We start from the raw sequence: 19866 nt of genomic DNA on the forward strand, positions 1-19866 counted from the left end.
GGGGGGGGGGGGGGTAGTGAGCACTAATTTTTGTTTCGCGCCCGAAAATTAAAAAATCTCACCCCCCCCCCCCCCCTCGGGTCCCATTTCAACATAAATTTCACTGAACTCATTTAACATGGTCCGTTTTTTCAGAATTTCCAGAATGTTTGGTTGTTTGCACACTCCTTGTGAAATATAGGCATTTATTAGGGACCCCCCCCCCAAATGACCCTTAAAAATGGGCAGGGGTTTTGAGGCTTGAGCATAATGACACCCGTCCGAACCCAATCTTTTATCCCCGCCCTCCTCGGGGTTTGGAAGCTTCGATCGCCCTGTTGGCTTACTGGTTGCCTAGCCATGCGGCTAGACATACGGATGTGTGCCACGCTAATGGGTCACTTTTCCACAAGAAATCCCTAAACATGGGTCCCATTTTTAACAAATATTTCACAAAACATTGGTCCTTTTTTCAACTGAAATGATTTTTGGTTGTTTGCACACTCGAAAATTGTGAAAAATGGGCCTTTATTTCGAGAAAAATCCTCCCAAATGACCCTAGAATGGGTAGGGGTTTCGAGGCTTGAGCGGCACAACCCGTTCAAACCAAATCTGAGTACCCCCCCCCCCCCCCCCCGGGGTTCGGCAGCTTCGCTCTGTACTGGTTGCCTATCCATGTAGCCTCATGATAAAAATGAACGACTTGGGGAAGGAAAACATTCTGTTGCAGTGCGTGGCTAATTATTTTTGGGAACTATACGTATGCTGGAACGAGGTACCGGTAGCAGAAGACTTCAAATAGGATTTCGGTATCATTTGGACTTGTCTCCTGAGCAGCTGAGGTCAACTGCACATTTCAAAATGGCAGAAGGAAGTGAGCAGAAATCACTGCAAATTTTCACTGTTGATGCTTTTGCAAGCGCTCCTTTCACGGGAAATTCTGCTGCTGTGTGTCCCATTTCAAGCGCCAAAGAGGTAACCGCGAGTCCGGAGCACCCAGCGGGATTGGCAGCCGGGTGCAGGCGGCACGGTGCATCCTGAGCTACCGCTAGTCGGCAGTTCAGGATTTTTATTTGGCCAACGCATTTAATCATGACCACGGCCACCGGGCCACGCCCATTGGACGATGGGTCCCGAGCCGAGATTAGAAAGTCTTAAGAACTTATTGGTACTAGTGTTTTGGTACTTAAAAATTTGTTCAAAAATCATGAAAGGGCTGAACGATTATACCAATATTAACAGTAAATCATGGTGGTAGACCTAGGTCTTCTCATGACTATCGATCATTCATGGATCGTGGTGATCATGATCGACTCACGTCGTGTCATTTTTGTTTTTCTTTTAATAATTGACTGGGTCTTTTCTTGTGGAAAAGGTGGGCGCGGGGGGGGGGGGGGGGGGGGGGCGGGGAAGGAGAGAATTCATGATAAAGTAGAAAGAAAAAAAACCTGATGAAATTTATCTAAATGCAGTGTTTATTAATATTTCAAACTTATCTGTTTTCAAGTCTGTGCACCTTGCTAATATAATAATGCACTACTCTTTATTCTTTAAGAAAAGCCTTTAATTTTCTTATTTTAGGGGACATTGCTATTGGCTTAATGCACTTAATGTGCCATTCTTAATCCTATATGCTTCTCTGTTTTTTTGTGTTTTCCCCCACTTTTTTATTTTCTAAGGTGCAGGCTTGGGACCACCCTTTACTTATGGCATATTATACAGTGGGGCACAAAAAGGCCCTATACCCATTATCTGTGCTCTAGATCTAGTGCAGTTGGCATCTCCCTTTAAAATTTTAGATCCAAAAATAAATCTAAAAACTCTATTAACCATAGCTGCAACAATGAATGTGATTAAATCTGTCCTTAAACATTGCACTAACTGCAGTTTCAATTTCTTCTTTCCTTTATTTTGTTTTGTTTTTGTTCCTTTTTTCTGCTTCTTTTTCTTCTTCTTTTTCTTCTTTTTCTTCTTCTTTTTCTTCTTTTGTCTTTTTTTCTTCTTCATCTTCTTCATCTTTTCTTCTTATTGAACGTTGTGTTCTTTTGTGTTTTCCTCTTCTTTTTCTTTGTGCTTGTTCTTTCATCCTTTGCTTGTTGGATGTTAATTAAACCTACATGTATAAATAATCTTTCACCTTGGCATCTCTCCTTTTGGACATTCCATTTCATGTTTTGCTCTGGTCCAGGTCTGGAGGGACTTGACTCATATTGCCTTTAGCTCTCAACAATTGTGTCTTTTTTTTATGACCACAGGACATCCCAGATGACATGAAGTTCAGAATCGCCATGGAAATGAATCTCTCTGAGACTGCATATGTTCATCCGGCAAAGACAGGAGAGACATTCCAGGATGGTAATGCAAAGACAGTTTCAGATCAAGGGGAGATTCCAGGGGGGGGGGGGGGGCTCACATGGGTCTTGCCCAGTTGCCCCTCCTTTTTAGGGGGGGGGGGGCCTTGACATTAATTTTTGAGTAAGAATTTACAAAAATTCTGCTGTATTTTCCCTGATTTGCTTGTCGGAACATTCAAATTTTGCACCTTCCCCTTTTACAAAATTCTGAATCCCCCTAGTGTGTCACCCCTAGTTACATAAATTCTATGTTTTAAAGTCCTTAAAATATTTCAGAGGTGAAGTTATATCTATTGAAATCCTGTTGACTTCCTTTTTCAGTATCAACCCTTTTGTAATGATTCTTATTGTTTTCTATGGATGCTTGGGCTTTGAAGTTTAAAGGCATCTCTGATAAATTTATCTGAAATACCAGAACTTGTTTTGAAAAGATTAGCCTCTATAATGTGCTGAAAGATTGGTATTTCAATGTAATCCCCCCCCCCCCCTCCTCGAAAAAGAAAAAGGGATCGTAGATTCTTTTATGTAATAACAGAAGAAAGTAGCATTTGGGTGTATTTGCAATGTGACTTTACATATTGCTTGAATAACAAATCGCCATTCTATAGTGTCTGTTGACTTCATTTTTTTAACAAAGAATTTGAAAAAAGATGCCAATGACAGAAAAAATGACAGTAATGAAAACAAAAAAATGAGTGGAATTTCCTTTAAAAATTAACTTTAAAGGAAAAAATACTTTTTTGGTTGACATTTAGAAGTATAGCAAGTTATAAATGCATTGTAAAAGAGAGGTGGAACTGGATGTATTGTATATCAATTTGACAGGATTTTTTCCTGGCCTGGCCTTTGACCCTAATTCCGAATCGGCTTCTGTTTATGTAGGCGAAGAGTTTCCTTTGTTTCCCTTTTTTAGGCACTTACAGGAGTATCAAAACAAACTGTTAGTGACCTTCCTTTGTAAAATATATGGGTTATTTAGCAGTATATTGAGAAAAAAGATTGAGCCAAGATTAAAAATAAGAATTGACAGACAAAGAGAGATTGAATAAGAATTGAAGTAATTAATGAAAATATTTGTACCTTCAAGTTTTAGTTTTTAAACAGTATAATTGGTGCTAATTGACTGAATATTTGTCTTTTTTAACTGATTTCATAATTCTTTTTAAGTGTTTCCTAGAGCTTTCATTTTGAACATTTTAAAAATTTGTCCAAAGGAAAATATCAGAGGTCCTTGTGTACCATGCCCCTATTTGCATTCAAACATATATTTTTTTTTGCAGGGGGGGAGGGGGGGGGGGGGCTTTCAGAGTAAATTTGTGGGTTCATGGGTACCCCACCCTTCAGGTCGAGCCTCTGATACGGGACAAATATACCCACTTTCTTATCTGAATGATGAAATTTTTCTTTATTTTTGTAATCTTTTCATCAGCTTCTGAGTTCAACCTGCGCTGGTTCACCCTACCAACGAGGTCAACTTATGCGGACATGCTACCATGGCAACAGCTACTGTCATCTTTAGAGCATTAGGTAAGATCAATATTGTTTGATTGAAAGCAATCACAGGCATACCAATATTTTTTCTTTCTTTCAGGAACAGCAATTTCTTGGAATTGATACAGAAGCACAGTATGATTGTTAAGTAATTTGTTAGTCATATGCCTGGTGAAAGAAAGTTGACCATTTTGATGCTTTGAAGAGTTTGAAAGGTTTCTTATTGCCCAAACTACTGAGCTACTTTGCTTCCCTCGGTCATATTTTGTTTATTTTAGTATTTGTTTGTTAGTATCTGTTTGTAAGTGAATAACTAGGTGACCGTCAGCTGTAAGACCTCTCAGAGAGACTTGGTAATGAAGATTAATGAATTACCAAAGGGTACTAGCGGATTGACTTGGTTTCGAACTCTGAGACCTCGCCTCCCTTAAAGAATCTTTGGCCTTCACTATGGATCGTCCCCATATTAAGCAGTGAAACACCTAAAAGTGCCTTCCATGGTAATATCATGGTAATATGAAAAACCTTCACTCTACGTGAACACACAATTCCGTTGGCATAAACTCTGGTCATCTCAAAAGGGGACATTTTGTGACATAATTAAGTGCCTCTGTGTGTTTGGCCCTTCAAGTTTATCCTCGGTTTTTCTGAATTTGATTTGTTTTGTTTAGGAAACCAGGGAAGTGAGCTGAAGTTCAATACTCTGAGCGGGCAGTTGGTAGCCAAGAGAGACGGACAGCTTATAACACTTGACCTCCCACTTAACCCATGCGGTCCTCAGGTAAATCTATGTTCTTTCTATTATAGTTGATGTAGATTTTGAGTACTACTACTAGAGTGCATGTTCATAATAATTTGGATTAATAGGGCTTAATACGAAATACCATCTCGAAGCTCTTTACAAATGTTATTACCCCGGTCATCTGATTCATTCACTCACAATGTGCACCATCTCCACTCTCTGGGGACTGTTCCTACCATAAGGTCACCCTGAGAGCATGGCAATTACTAACACAAAGGCTGGTGTCATCCTACCATGTCCCCATTTCTCTCCTGGGTATGGAGTGGCAAATGTAGATAAATGGCTTGCCAAAGGCTATTAGTGCTGGTTGAGGATAGAACCCACAACCTTTGCATTTCAAGTCGAGTGCTTGAACCACTCAACTATGACACCTCTACCTTATGGCACAGGCATGTTTCTTGCATCTCTATCCTGATGGTCATTACTGTGGGGCTCTGTGAACTGTCTGTAGGTACTAATATGTCTTGAAAAAAAATCTTCACTTTTGCATTATGCAATATAATATTTGGGTTCTCTCTTTGATTGTATCAATCCAGGTTCCACAAGGTCTTGATGGATTAATACAGGTAACTTTATTTCATATTTTGTAATAATGATACTATAGGTCATTAGAATTTGCAAAATATGCACCCACTGGTGAAAAAAATACCCTGTCAACTTAGGATTTACGTATCACATTAGCAGACAGATGGAACTTTTATGATGCAGATCAAACAGAAAACATATGACACTTGGAGCACGAAACTCTGTAATTTCAGCAAGCACCGTTGTCACCTTTTATCTTCAATGTATATATTTAATTTTGTTTGCTATCAGAGTTGATTAAGTTCAGTATTTGCTCTCAAAGTCCATGCTTCCCTATCTTCATATCCTGTATGTTGAATTAAATATTTTGTTTGCAATTTTGATGCAGGAATCTCATTCATTTGTGCCCTATCCTTTAGATCCATTTCAAACCAATCCATAATTGTGAAAATTCAAGTATATCTGCTTTGTATTGTGAGTTTTGTGACTCTGTTATTTTTTGTAATGCAACAAAACTTATAATCCATATATATTTTTTATTGAATTTGTCGTTAATTGTAAAATAACATGACAGCACTTGGAAAAATCATAATTCATACCAATAATACCAGCGTGACCAATGTATTAAAAATGATTAGGGCGTAATACAGTGCAATGCAAAGTAGCAGTAGTCCAGAAAGAAGAGAGAGAAAGAGAGAGAAATAAACTTGTTACCTTGCCTATCCGTCTATCTTTCTTACCCCTGAAACTTTCCAGGAGGTTATCGGTAGTTTGACCGTCCAAGAAATCAAGTATTCACCGGGATCTTGTAAATTACTGCTCAGACTAAAAGATGACATAAGAAGGTGAATAAAACAAAATTGTTGATCTTGGGGGCTCTTCTTTGTATCACTTTCTTTTCTTTTGAGCTTGCCTATCCTATAAAATAATAATGGTTGGGTATTTACCTGCTAACAGATAATTATTGGTTAATACTTTCCATTATGAAATATTCCTACATTTGAAGTGAAAACTGAGTTGCCTCTGATAATATTTTTCTCTTTTTCTTCTCTTTCTTAACAGCAAAGTGTCTTTTCTGCTTTTCTCTCTTTTACTAATTACGGCTTGAGCAAGGTTTGCCTGATCAGATTTCAAATAGATTTTAAAAGATGTGATTATAAGGCACCCAGGCTTTAGTTTTGTTGGTCTGTATAATGTGGCTGTTGTCTATTTCTGGGTTTTCCCCTCTGTTGCAGTCCCCATTCCCACCCCCTTTCTCTATCGCTCTCTCTCTCTCTCTGAGATAGTCACAATCATCAACATTTTATGTTGTAATATATTAAGCACTATCTTTATTAACTTAATATAACTTTATTATAATGAACTGGCGTTACGTACACATATTGGGGGAAAGGAAGTAAATATCTCTTTTTGAAGAGGAGAATACATACATTTTCACATCTAATATTTCTGTAACATTAAATACCTTTCTTTGTGCTGTGAACCTGACACCCTCTCTACGTTTGCTAATACACCTGTACTAAGCATATATTTTGGAAGGATGAAGGATGACTATACCATCTTTCAATATAGGGGTGTTTCGTGCAATCATCGTCTATGAAGAGCTTGTATTATTGTTAATTGTATTAGGAGGCTCTTGGCGGCATCAAACCAGTCGATCTTCAGCATGCTCCTGGCGCTAATGTAGAACTTATAATGAGGCTACCAGATGAGGGTGGAAGGTATATTATCTTTCCTATTGAATCACCCCCTCATGGATAATGTATTAATCCATTTGTTCAATAATACTTACAATGTGGACTCAACCACTACACAGTAGGGATGTGAGGGGCTCATTACTGCATGAAATAATTATCCTATACCACATCCACCCCTGTTATAGAATGGTTTGTTCCACATTTCATGCGTGAATACAATAAAGCCACTGCATGTGATCCAAAGCCCATAATTGGATGTATGATTTTGAAATTTTAATGGACTAGAACATTTAGCAATAAAAGGGGTTACCTTTAATTTTGTAGGAGGTTCTTGGTAACTTGAGGTCATGCGATACTCAGCATGCCCCTGGTGGTGACCCTGATATTCTTTTAAGAATTCCAGATGAATGTGGCAGGTATCTCTTTTCTTTTCCAGCTCCTATAACCTTTTTTATTATTAACCAGAGGAGACAGATGCATATTAATTCAAAATTTATTTACTGATCTACATTGTGTTTGTGGTGCTACTTCTGTCTCTTTCTGTTGCCACTGATAACGGTTTTGATTGGGTAGAGAGACTGCACATATTGATATCCAAGATCTGTATCTGCCAAGCTTTCCATGTCTTTTATTTATTTACTGAATCTTTGATTCAGAAATGTTCAAGTCTCATTCCAGTGGGAGTAAAAAGCTTTTTGTTCAAAATTGCGGCGATTGATGCATGTAACCTTAATTTTTTTTTTTTTTTGGGGGGGGGGGGGGGTGCTAAAGCCAAATTGAGCTTGTTTTATCATGTGCCGTGATTTGAGAGTTCACGTATTGCGTGCATTGAATGGCTGCATGATCGAGCAGCAAATTTGTATTTGCTTTTTGATACAGATTTACCACGTATAATTGCCAGTGACACTGCTGCTGCAAGTTCGATTTCTTATTTTCAAAGGCATTCTGTGCTAAAAATTCTTATTTAATTCTTATTTTCAAATGTTGGCAGGTACGGTAGCTACATGAGATGAATTATACATTAATGAGATACTGTAGGCTAATCTTATTTTCTTTCTTTTTGTTTTACATTGTTTTAGAGCCTCACTTGAAGGTTTAACCCTAACATTGGCAAGTTCATGAGTCATCACAACAACGGGGAGGTCAAAGGGGTCATCGTCACGGTGAAGGCGAATGGAGAGGTCAACGAGGATGGGACACCATATGACTTCTTCTCACGCTACTTTGCCCCATGGAATGGAATCCCAGAAGATCCTGTTACTGGTAGGTTAATGATGAGTAGTTATGATGATGGTGTTGATGATGGTAGTGGTGGTGATGATGTTGATGATGATGATGGTTATGTCGATAATGGGGATGAGATTCACAATGATGATGATGATGATGGTGATTATGATGATGCGGGGGAGGAGGAGAAGGATAAGTATGATAACAATTATGATGATTGTGATGATGGTGATGATTTTTATAATAGTCATGTTTTTGATGATCATCTTTAATAATATATGAATTCTAAGGAAGCTACTATTCTTTTTACAATGTCACATCCAATTATTTTATGTATTATTATTCTTTACACAGGTGCAGCACACACTGTTCTATCAGACTACTGGTCGAGGATCCTTGGCAAACAAGAACTATTTGGTGAGTCCAGTAATAACCATAGCTACTTGTATGATCCTTATCATTGAGAGTGCATCAAACAAACAGTCTGCCAACCGCCAGAAGGATGTTTAGTCGTATGCCTTAACATAACAATAAAAGTAATATTAATCTGGATTGATATAGTGCAGTTTATTACCCGGTCATCGGATTCATTAACATGCATTATGCACTATCCCCACTCCCTGGGGAGTACTCCTACCATATGGTCACTGTGAGGGCATATGGCAATTACCTACACAAAAGCTTTTGTCATTTGTCATTGAAAACAGGCTTTGTGAAACGGGTCCCTGTCTGCATGTCAGCAGGATATTAGATGCCATACTTTGAAGATTTCATGTCTACAAAGCTGTTCCAGAGAGGGGATCACAAGAGGCAGAATGTGCCATCATTTCACCTGTCTCTTTTCACATAAATAACTAGGAAGGATTTTTTTTTTTTATTGGTGGTTTTTATTTTTAAATAACTATTGCAATTATATTTATATTTATATTGTCTTTGTACTTTTCAGCTCGCCAGTGTTCCAAGCGAGGGGTGATGTGAGAATCCGACTTCTAGGGAATAACAGAGTTGAGGTTGCTGGTAAAGCAGCACTTGTCATCCAAGGCAAGATAAACATCTAAAGAGGGCAGCAGACTGGTAGAACCATAGCAAGCAGAGAGAGGTAGTTGGGACACGCACATGCATCCACAGGTCAACTTATGGAGCTCTAAATAGTTCCCTCATGTAATCTTTGCTGGATGACTGACGAGTCAAAGGCAACTTCTGCTGTCACGACTATCTGTTTATCCACTATTCATGAGTAGAGCCATAGCTAGTAGAGGAGAGATAGTTGGGACACGCTCATGTGTATAGACCTAAAGTTCCATTCATGTAGTCTCTCTACATTAGGCTCTCTCCCCCCACACAAAATCTATTAGAGGGAACTAATTCAGTGCTCCATGAAATTTGGAGTATAATAAGCACACATAAACATGTCACATCTCTCTCTCTCTCTTTACTATGACTTTTAGAAGAGCTTTCTTTTAGTGTAGCTAGCCACGCCCATGAGGGCAGCAGATAGGCAGAAAGCTCCAATTTGTAGCTCTCAAGATTGAATGTGAAGACTCCGGTATTGAGTTTGATTCCAAAATATGATTGATGAAGACAGCATCGGATTGGGAATGAATGGAGTTATATACATGCAGACCATTTAAGATCTGCAATGGGGCAATCAAACTGAGAAATATGAAACATTTTCATTTGAAGCAGTACTCACAATCAAAGCGTGTAAAATGATATCTGTTGGAGGAGGGGGGAATGGGGGGTGGCCTTACTATTGAAAATGCCTGGTTGAATTGACCAATTTTTTGTTGCTGTTCAGTGAGAAATCAATGTGATATGTTTGTGTCATTAGCTAACCTTCAGATTAATTTTTAAAGTTGTATTGGCAGATTTATAAAAATGTATGACCATCGTAATCTCTTTAGAAATCTATGACAATTACCTGACAAGATGGATTCCATTATAGTAAAGGCAAATGCAGGGTTGCTCACGTTTTATAGAGTATCAAAGTGCCTACCTCTTGGGTATGTTATATTGTGTACTATATTACTTAATACTAAAATCTATTTTACTGTTGAAGTTGCACATATCAACTGAAATAATGTTTATTTTTCTAAATTTTAGTGTCAGTGCCAGTTTATTTAACACTAATTTTAATGTTATCATGTATTGCTGTTTCTCTTTAAAAAAATAATCAGTACAACATTCTTGTGTGTAAATTCTTGTTGTCATTGTAACATCATTATGGAGTTGAAGATTATAAAACTGAATATGATAACGTACATATACTATTGAAATTATTTGTTTTCTTTCTCTTCTTCCAGTTTGAGTTTGTTAATGAAGTGAATGTAGTGAAACTGTGAAAGTGTTTGTTAGTATACGATAGTCCGCAGGCACATACTCTTTTTTGACACATTACCATGCTTCCTAAAGCCTTGAGCAGAGCCTAGCTTTTTCTGTTTCTGGCTGTCTGGAGCAGCTTAAGTACAGAGCCTATGCAGTATCCCGTCAGCCTAGTCTGAAAGTGCAGACACTGCTATGTAAACAACAAAGGACAAGGGTTTTTGCCTGCAAACTAAGTATGAGATATATTATTTTGTGATGTGTGCATGGTATGAAATAAACCTTAAAAATCATAATTGATGATCCAATTAATATCAAAATAGAAATACATGTATATTCCAATGTAATAACTTTCTTCAATGGTAAACCCCCTTTACAAGATAAGAATGTCAATTTCATACTCTCTCCCCCCCCCCCCCCCCACACCCCTTTCATGAAAGTTAAATTTGCATGCTGAATTTTCAAGGAATGATGTGACAGAAAATTGCATTAAACTTCTATGTAGTATATTGATACCCTGACCTTTTTTTGTAAAGAAAATAATTTTGAGCTTTTGGTAAAAAGAGGGTCAACTCATATTTTCTTACCTGTACTCACAGATAAGCAAAGGTGTGAAGAAATGCTGATTGATCTGTCGCTAACCAAGTTTACAGATATCACCAAAATAAATAACTACTCAGTGGTGTGGCTTCTTATTACGTCAGTAGGGATGAAGTTTGCGTATTTGAAGCCAAGTTTCTGTTATTTTGATTTAATGAGGGCTTGTATTTTACCCCTGCCTTACATTTGTCAACATTGGTTCAGAATTATTCTTCAACATGCCAAAGCCCTTGCCATGAAACATGTAACTGGCCTGTATACAAAAATTGAGTTTCAATATTTTTTTTATTTTATTGAATGTGCATTATTCTTTTTGGGGGATAGTTAAAGCAACTTGAATTGTTTAATCAGTATTTGAATTTGACAAATAAAATATTATGAACACTATCACTTTACCCTGAATTGGCTGCCCTTATAGGGGAAAATTAAAGAATATCAGAAGTATTCCATTACCTTTCTTTATAAATATTAATCCAATCTGTCTCCCAAATTTTGACCATTTATCATTCATAGAATTTGAAATGTAAGCAAAACCGTCATCAGCAAATTTTATTTTTTAGTGTTCTTTATTTTCTGACATCAAACCAATTCCTCGTACCTTTTCTCTAGGAAATATACCATAGATTTGTGAAATGAAGACGATTTCTTAAAAAGCAAGATATAAAACCTAAAATCCTTGTTGCCCATTATTTGGCTGTCATTAGGGTGGTCAGGACTTGGGAAGTAAAAAAACTCTTTTTTTTCTGACGCCAAACCAATTCCTTATTCGTTTGCTTCTAGAAATATGCCTTTAAATTTGTGAAACGGACAATTTAAATTAAAAAAAAAAAAATCAAGCTATAAAACCTATAACCCCTCTTCTTGCCCATTGGCTGTCATCAGTGTGGGTAGGCCTTGGGAAGTACACCTTGTTAAACCAAGAAGGAAGTAGTTGACATGCCACCTTGCTAAAGATCCATCTATCTCAAGATCAATCTTCTCGATCGAGGCTAAGGGGTGACTAACGTTTTCATCTCAAGTTACGTTCAAGGTGATTTATTACTACAGCCCTATATCCTTTTAGTTTTCTCTAGCAGACTGTTCCCCCTTCTTTGTTTCAGCTTACCCTTTTATTTTCAAATAAACTTACTCATCTCATTTAGTCACTCCCTCTTACCTAAATCAACGGCTTTTTAGTTCCTCCTTTTAATTCCTTCTCACTATCATTTGTCTTGATTGGGTGACTGACGTTTTCATCACTAGTCTGTTTCTTGATTACCTGGGCCCCGTAGCATAAAACTTACTATTGATGATAACTTTGCCATCAATGGCAACTACAATGGTAACAGGGCTCAACAGCCAATCAAAAATCAAGGTTGCCATGGTAGTTACGATTGATGGCAAAGTTAACTTCAATGGTAAGTTTTGTACAACGGGCCCCAGGTTGGTTTAAGTTCATGTTTGTGTATTTTGTGTGTTTCAAACTTTACTCGTCCTCTTCTCTCTCCTTCTTCTTTCCCTCTGCTCCTGTTATCTTTTGTGTCCTTCCTCTTTATTGTAGCTATCCTTCCCCTTTCCTCTCTCTTTCTCTCTCCCCTCTTTTTCTCTCCATCTACTCCTCTGTTATCTTATGTGTCTATCCCTCTTCTCTCTCTATCTCCCTTTCTCTACCCCTCCCCCCCCCCCCCTCTTTCTTTCTCTTATCTCGTATCGAGTCTCAAGTCTTTCTCCTCCCTGCTCATCCTTTTCCTTCTCTACTTTATTTCTTGATTTGTCATTCACTCCATCGCCTTCCATCATAATATATTTTTACCTACCAGTATTTTCCTCTCGCAATCACATTTTCTTCCACCTATCTCTAATTACTTGAAGTGCATAAGAGACATGATCATAACATGATGTGCCCTACATAACAGAAAATTGGAATCATACATCTATGTATATTCTCTGTTTCCATCATCTCTCATGTTCACTGCTCATCTCTCATCAATCAGTTGCTCGATATCATTTTCAGGCCCGCATTCTTTCCAGTTTGAACCATAAAAAGGACAACATCCACGATCCATTTTCATTAGAAAAGTGCAGTTTATGTACATAGATCTTGTGACATTCAGTAAGATTTATAAAGCATATACAATCTAATACTTGCCATACTTGGTACTGATACTTCAAATATTTGTCTTCAATTTCCATTTTACATTGTAAGATTGTATGCAACAGGCCAAAAGAGCAATCACGCATATTCTTTTACATTAATTTAATGCCCTTCTGGCCTTCAAAAGACAAAATAAAGATTCATTCATTTAAAAAGAAGAAAAAAAAAAAGAAATTGTATAATCTATTACAAATTACATGGTCACGATGAGAAATAGACTAGAAAAATGACAAATTTCTCACAACAAATATTGATCAATGATGCAACAATCATATAGTATTTTGTACATGATAAAGAGATTCTATGACACATGATTTGGTGTCAATTGCTCCGTTGTCAATTCTAGCACTAACAGAATTCCCTAATTTATTCAGCCTTAACCAAACAAAAGACCTGGGGGGTGTTTCACAAAGATCCTAAGTAGAACTTAACTCTAAGTTGGACTTAAAAATTATGGAAAGCCATTAGCATCTTTGAAAATATTTGGTAAAATATTTTTGAAAGGCATAAAATGTTTATTCAAATCATTCATATTTTCTATCATTAAGGAGATTTCATATTCTTGTTGTGGAATTTATAAAATGTCTAAAATAATTGAATTTCTGCTTTTGAGTATATTTCATTTTAAGGCTCCAATGGCTGTCCATATTTTTAAGTCAAACTTAGTGTTAAGTTCTACTTAGGATCTTTGTGAAACACCCCCCTGTTCTTTAATGCTTGACCTAAACCTCACCTCCAATTCATTTGCTCTGGTGACATTTTAAAAAGTTATTAAACCAAAACACAAAATGTGGAATGATTATCGCAAAAGGGTAAAAGAAGTTGATGTAAATAAATGTTATTAGGATGAAGTGAAACCACACTATAAGGTTGGGTTACATCAATACTACATGTATCATATCAAACTTTTAAGTTATCCCATATTTGCTACAGTCCGATCGTTGATCCTTTAACAAAAAGAACGAAGAATAAAGTAACATGTCCATAATTTTAACACTTCATGATCTGTAAGAAAAACTATTAAAAAAAGAAAGAAAAGAAGACCCTCCCCAATACATAAAATATACATGTTATATAGATGCTCATAATTCTATGACCATGAGTTGCAACAAAGGTACATCAGTGCTTTCTCTCTCTCTCTCTCTCTCTCTCTCTTCTCTCTACTCTCTCTCTCTCTCTCTCTCTTTCACACTCTCACTCTCTCTCACACACACTCCCTCTCTCTCTCACTCATAATTTTCATGTAGTACATAGTCTCATTTTGTTCTCTCATTCAATGCTTTCAATCCTACTGGTATACTTGTTCTTCCACTGGTATTACATCATTAACAATACAAAACAATGGTGTCCTTTCTTTTCATCAAACAAAAACAACAACAACATTCCTCAAACTCTAAATTGCTTAGCGCATTGTACAAAATCAAAACCCGTTTCACAGTTGCTAATGTCACTAACAGTACTTGTTCATAACCTTACTTTTACCTCTTTGTATCAGCCACAGTAACTTGTCTTTAACAAAAAAAAATGATCGAAACAGATTCTTGGCAACGTGATCCCACTGTTCTAACAAATACATATCTAAAATTTATACAAATTTTACAATTTGTATTTTGTTGTAGAATCAATAGATATTTTTCAAAACAATAATTCATCAAAATCCTTCTCTCTAATTTTAACCAAAATTTATGTGGGTATATAAATACCCTTTCATGAATAATTGTGAAAAGTTATAATTGTTAATATTTTGTGGATATTAGCCACATTAACCACTGTATTTAATAGTACATGTACAATAGGGATGAATTTCATTGATAATAATTGAACAATATTGAGGTTCACAAGATTAATAATCCCATTGGACCGGAGGAAACTGTTCACAGATCCCATTGTTAAACATTCTCTAAACGTACATCCCAAATTATTAAAAAACACATAAAAACAAAATATGTTTTACCAATCTGCGCACAATAAATTTACACGATACAGGGGTGACTCCTCGGCCAGCATAATTCATTAAATATCAAGTATAAAAAAGATGCTGTACATGTACTGACTATTGTACAATACTGAGATGCACACATAAAATAGTACTGCTACAAAAACTGCTTTGTTGATTAAGAAGTAAAGCGAAATTTCAATTAAAGCTTTCGTCTTTTGTTCATGTGGTAAGTTACTACCAGGGTTTAGACAAATTAAAGCAGTACAATCCAAGTGTTTCTATACTAATCTGTAGACATTCATTGTCCTGGGGGGGGGGGGAGAGAAATGCATGAGTAGAAGGACTTAAACATTATCATCACTTTACAAACTACATGTATCTTTCAAAAATATATCTGATAAATGTATTTCAAAATATGGTCTTACACATGTCTTGCAGCAAAAATTCATTTTGTAGTAATTCATAAATGTACCTACTGTAAATAAATGTACCAAAAAGTAGGGTGCTTTTAAGCCAAAAAAAGTAAGTCGGATATTAAATCAGCATTAATTATCAACATGCCCCTCACGGAGTTGTTTGCTTTAAATAGCAAAATAGTGCAAATGATGTCCCAATTCCTTGCCCAGCTGAAAGCTAGTTTTCCCAGATATTGGACAATCACACTGTTGAACCCTTGGTACTTTAATTCTCTATTCGCAATGGATTAAAACCTAGACTGCCAATTTGTTAGGAGTACACGATACACACACTCTGTAGATTGTACATGTGTGTGTGTGTGTGTGTGTGTGTGTGTGTGTGACAAAGGATGACTGTGGCAATCCACCATTTGCTTCAATAGACGGTCAAAAGCAACAGAAAGTTGAGACCATCATGGTAAGTTTTCCATCATGACGTGCATTGGTCCTACACCTGGCATCCTGCTAAGCATGCCAAGCTTCAGGCTCGTTCAGATATGACGCGGTTAACCGCCGCAAAATAACCAACAAACACTGAGGTTGCCGGTACGGTGTTATCTGTAAATTAATGGCAGCTGTGCGCAACGAAGGTCATTTGTGTATTAACTGAGCTTCATGTTATAAGATACAGAAATGCTTAAATACAGTTTACATCATCATTAAAAAAAAAACTCTGGTGTTTTCCCCTGCATATCTGAACAAACCTTCAGTCTCTGACTTGAATATTGTTCTATTAAAGAAGATTTATGCATCACATTGCTTTCACACAACAACCCCTCACAACCTTTTATACATTTCAGCAGTACCTTAAAAGAGAGTTGTAGGATGATGCTGAGTGAAAACTGGTGATGCTGTTATTAGTAAAGGTTTCAATTTATAACTAAAGTAATCAGCGATACTTTTCATGGTGGAGAAACTGTATTGTAGGTACAGTTTTCAGGCTTACACCATGTAATTCTTTCAAAGGAAAGGAGCCCTCAAAAGGGGCTGGTGAGCTCCCCCGAGTGCTCTTTGGTTCTTGATGTTTGGATCAGTATGCTCTGATCTGGGACCCGTTTAACAAAGCCTTTTTTCAATGACAAATGACAAAAACCAATGACAAATCTGCTGATAACCAATCAGAAGCAAGGATTTCACTAGCTTATAACAAGGACTGTCATTTATCACTGATGACCGGTTTTGTGGAACAGGGCCCTGATGATCTTCAGGAGAATGAGTTCATCTCAAGGTTACCCGAGGCATGATTCTTTCAATGATACCATGCTCCCGATACGTATGTTCCGACATGCTCGACATATTGGAGGATGAAGATCCCTGACACACGCTTACATCAGAAGCAGTTCATGCATCATCATCCCATCAATAAATCAATCAAATGATCTCTCGAGTGGAGATGATCTAGAAGTCTTTGAGGTGATCATTAAGCCAGTCAGGAATCGGTTGGTTGAGTTTCTCTAAGACTGAAGAGAGGATGAGATTATCCTGCCTGTAGAACGCCTGGAGGAACTCTGCCGACTCGTAGTCCATCTCGGCGTACTTGCGACCTTTGCCCTTTCCTAAGCAGCGTGTTCTGTTCTTGGGCCCAACAGGGCAGTAGAAACCCTTCTGGCGATCATACCTGAAAAAGATTTGGAAAATATGAAGTTTTTAAACATGAATAATAACAAATTAATGATGAAAATTACAACGTAATAATAATGATAATAACAAAGTAGCTGAAAAAGATGTACACCCTGTAAGTAGTGTGCACATATGTATAAAGCACCTTATAAATGTAATTATTATTATTATTATTATTATTATTGAGGCACCTGAAAAGTATCAGTGTTAATAGTGCTTGAGCCAAGTGGTCCTACCAAAATAAAAGAGTATTCAAGGAATGTCTTCCAGACAGGTTTCCATTTCATACACCAGAGTTGAGTGCCAGAAGATTGTTAACTCTGTGAAGAATAATGAGTACATGCAATACTAGTTCTAAACAGATGTCTGACAGACAGATGGGACTACAGTCAAACCTGCTTTAGTGACCACCTGTATAGAAAGACCTCTTGTCTATTAAGAACACATTTTTTGTTTCCCTTGAATATGATTTCTCATTGAAACATGTACCAAAGGAACCTGTACATAAAGACCACTTGTTTCCCTTGGGTGGTCTTTATAGACAGGTTTCACTGTACTTACTTGAGTAATCTGGAATAATTGAGGGTTGGTTTAATCTTGAGAAACTTCTGAACTCTCAGCATGGCAAGAGCAGGGTTGGTTTTCAACATTTCACCATCCAACAAAAACATCTAGACCAGGAAGGAAAATATCAAAAACATGGTTCATATATAATACTATGCAAGCTCTTAAATCATTGTCACCATCATCATCATCATCATTGTCATCATCATCATCATCATCATCAAGTGCCAGGTCTGTGTTACAGACATTGGCAGTCATGGCCCTCCATTTCTGTCAATCATCTGATATTCTTAAAAAGCTGGTGTTGCAGATTTCATTTTTGGTTGCCCAATCGTTCAAGAATTGCAAATATGTGAGGCGTTGCCTTCCCCTGCTTCTCTTCGCAGCAATATTCCTATGGGCTTTATTCTCTAGAGTATTCTTTCTGTACATGTGACCAACAAACTACATTTTCATCTTTCTAATACTGGGTTGATGAGAGATGGATATTAATTTTCTGAATACTTTTTCATTTGGTATCTCTTCTGTCTGTTCAAGAATCTACAAATCAAATGACCTACCAGCAGCCTATTTCAGGGATAGCTGTAAGGGACCTATTCTTATGAGGTAACAGATACAAGTAAGCCTGGGCCAATGACAACTGCATCAGACATGTGGATGCCAGTCCATCTACATCAACTCATACCACTCATCTGCTTTAGCAATGTCAACCTTTACATAAGGTACATTTGGCTGATGTATTAAAGGCAATATAAATGTATCCCTCTCTTTCATGACATCGTCTCCTCTCTCTTTATCTTCCCTTTTTTCTCAATATCTCTACCCCCCCCCCCCACTTCTCCCTCCATCTATCTATTAATCTCTCCCCCATCTTTCTCTAACTTGGCGAGATGAAAAGTGTTGTAGCCATCTTTGTAAATGAGTCAAGTTACCCCTCTCTTTCTTAGTCTTGTCTCTCTTTATCATCCTTTTTTTTTTTTCTCTCTCATCCCCTCCCCTCCCCCTTTCCCTCTCTATATACCAATCTCTCCCCCATCTTTCTCTAACTTGGCGAGATGAAAAGTGCTGTAGCCATCTTTGTAAATGAATCAAGTTACCCCTCTCTTTCTAAGTCTCGTCTCTCTTTATTTTCCTTTTTTTCTCTCTCACCCCCTCCCCTTCCCTTTCCCCCTCTATATACCAATCTCTCCCCCCATCTTTCTCTTACTTGGCGAGATGAAAAGTGTGTCAGCCATCTTTGTAAATGAGTTGCGTATTTCCCTGGTTCCAGGCAGTGTTTCTGAAGTTCTCTGAGTAGTTTTGGAGAATCAGGTTTGGCAGTGATGACATCACGGAATGAGTACTGTAGGCTGGCTTCATCATCGTGTGCCCGCATGTGCTGCCAATTGGAAAAGTTATAAATATGGTAATGAGATGGAAACAAGTGGTAAAGGGTACAAAATAATGCTTCCCCTTTTTTTAATTTCCTAACTCCCCCGACTAGACTTGAATAAATGATTCACATTTTCCTTCACTAAATCCTTCACACACAAAAACACCATTTATGAACAAGATTTTGCTTTGGACAGAACAATAAAGCCATAACAGTCGATTACTCACAGACATCACATAATATTTCCAGTGTCTTGTATAAGTAGGTACTCTAGGTTTATTCTAACCATCACCATGTCAATTTTTTCACAAAATATGCATCTGCCATTAAGAAAAATTGTGAATTATGGGACATACATGATACATCCCTCACAAAATTAGCTTTACTAGACAGGAGACACAGTATGATTTTTTAAATGTCTATAAACATCATGATAACCTGAAACTTTTGTTCCCAAGAAACATTTGCAAATGCTGCGATTGGCCCAGATTTGTGAAATTTTTATGCAACAAACAGTTACTGAATCACAATATAAAAAATGTTTGTGCGACAAGGAAAATTCTTGCTGCAAAAAATGGTTGTTTCTCTCTTTTCACAAATCATGGTGCAAAAAGTTATGTACGGAGTGGTGATCCAACATTTTCTCTGGCAACAGTAACTCTGGACATTATTTCATCAAACTTATTGGCCCAAATTCACAAAGGAGGTTTGTGGACACACCTAGGTATATGTGCGTCATACGACGCGTTTCAACACATTTTTACAAATGTAAAAAATGGGTCAAA

The 19866-nt window shown here is 37.2% G+C and overlaps 2 protein-coding genes across 2 annotated transcripts in view; one reads left to right on the forward strand and one right to left on the reverse strand.

The window, feature by feature from the left end:
* Nucleotides 1–749: 749 nt before the first annotated feature.
* Nucleotides 750–10333, forward strand: LOC763784 (phenazine biosynthesis-like domain-containing protein). Its single transcript, XM_030979193.1, is given in 11 exon segments — nt 750–954; nt 2235–2334; nt 3763–3789; nt 3792–3860; nt 4496–4605; nt 5163–5192; nt 6784–6872; nt 7942–8111; nt 8430–8492; nt 9022–9039; nt 9042–10333. Coding segments are annotated over 11 exon segments (882 nt in total). The 5' UTR covers nt 750–840; the 3' UTR covers nt 9134–10333.
* Nucleotides 10334–13894: 3561 nt separating this feature from the next.
* The window catches only part of LOC580650 (bifunctional heparan sulfate N-deacetylase/N-sulfotransferase 1), a 33345-nt gene continuing 27373 nt past the window's right edge, over nt 13895–19866 (reverse strand). The window contains exons 9-11 of the mRNA XM_030979895.1: nt 18917–19087; nt 17707–17816; nt 13895–17143 (exon numbers count right to left, since the gene is read on the reverse strand). Coding sequence (XP_030835755.1) covers nt 16924–17143; nt 17707–17816; nt 18917–19087 — 501 coding nt within the window. The 3' untranslated portion in view covers nt 13895–16923. The remainder of the gene's footprint in view (nt 17144–17706; nt 17817–18916; nt 19088–19866) is intronic.

Source organism: Strongylocentrotus purpuratus, unplaced genomic scaffold (genome assembly GCF_000002235.5).
Source record: "Strongylocentrotus purpuratus isolate Spur 01 unplaced genomic scaffold, Spur_5.0 spur5_scaffold_10, whole genome shotgun sequence".
Lineage (NCBI taxonomy): Eukaryota > Metazoa > Echinodermata > Echinoidea > Camarodonta > Strongylocentrotidae > Strongylocentrotus > Strongylocentrotus purpuratus.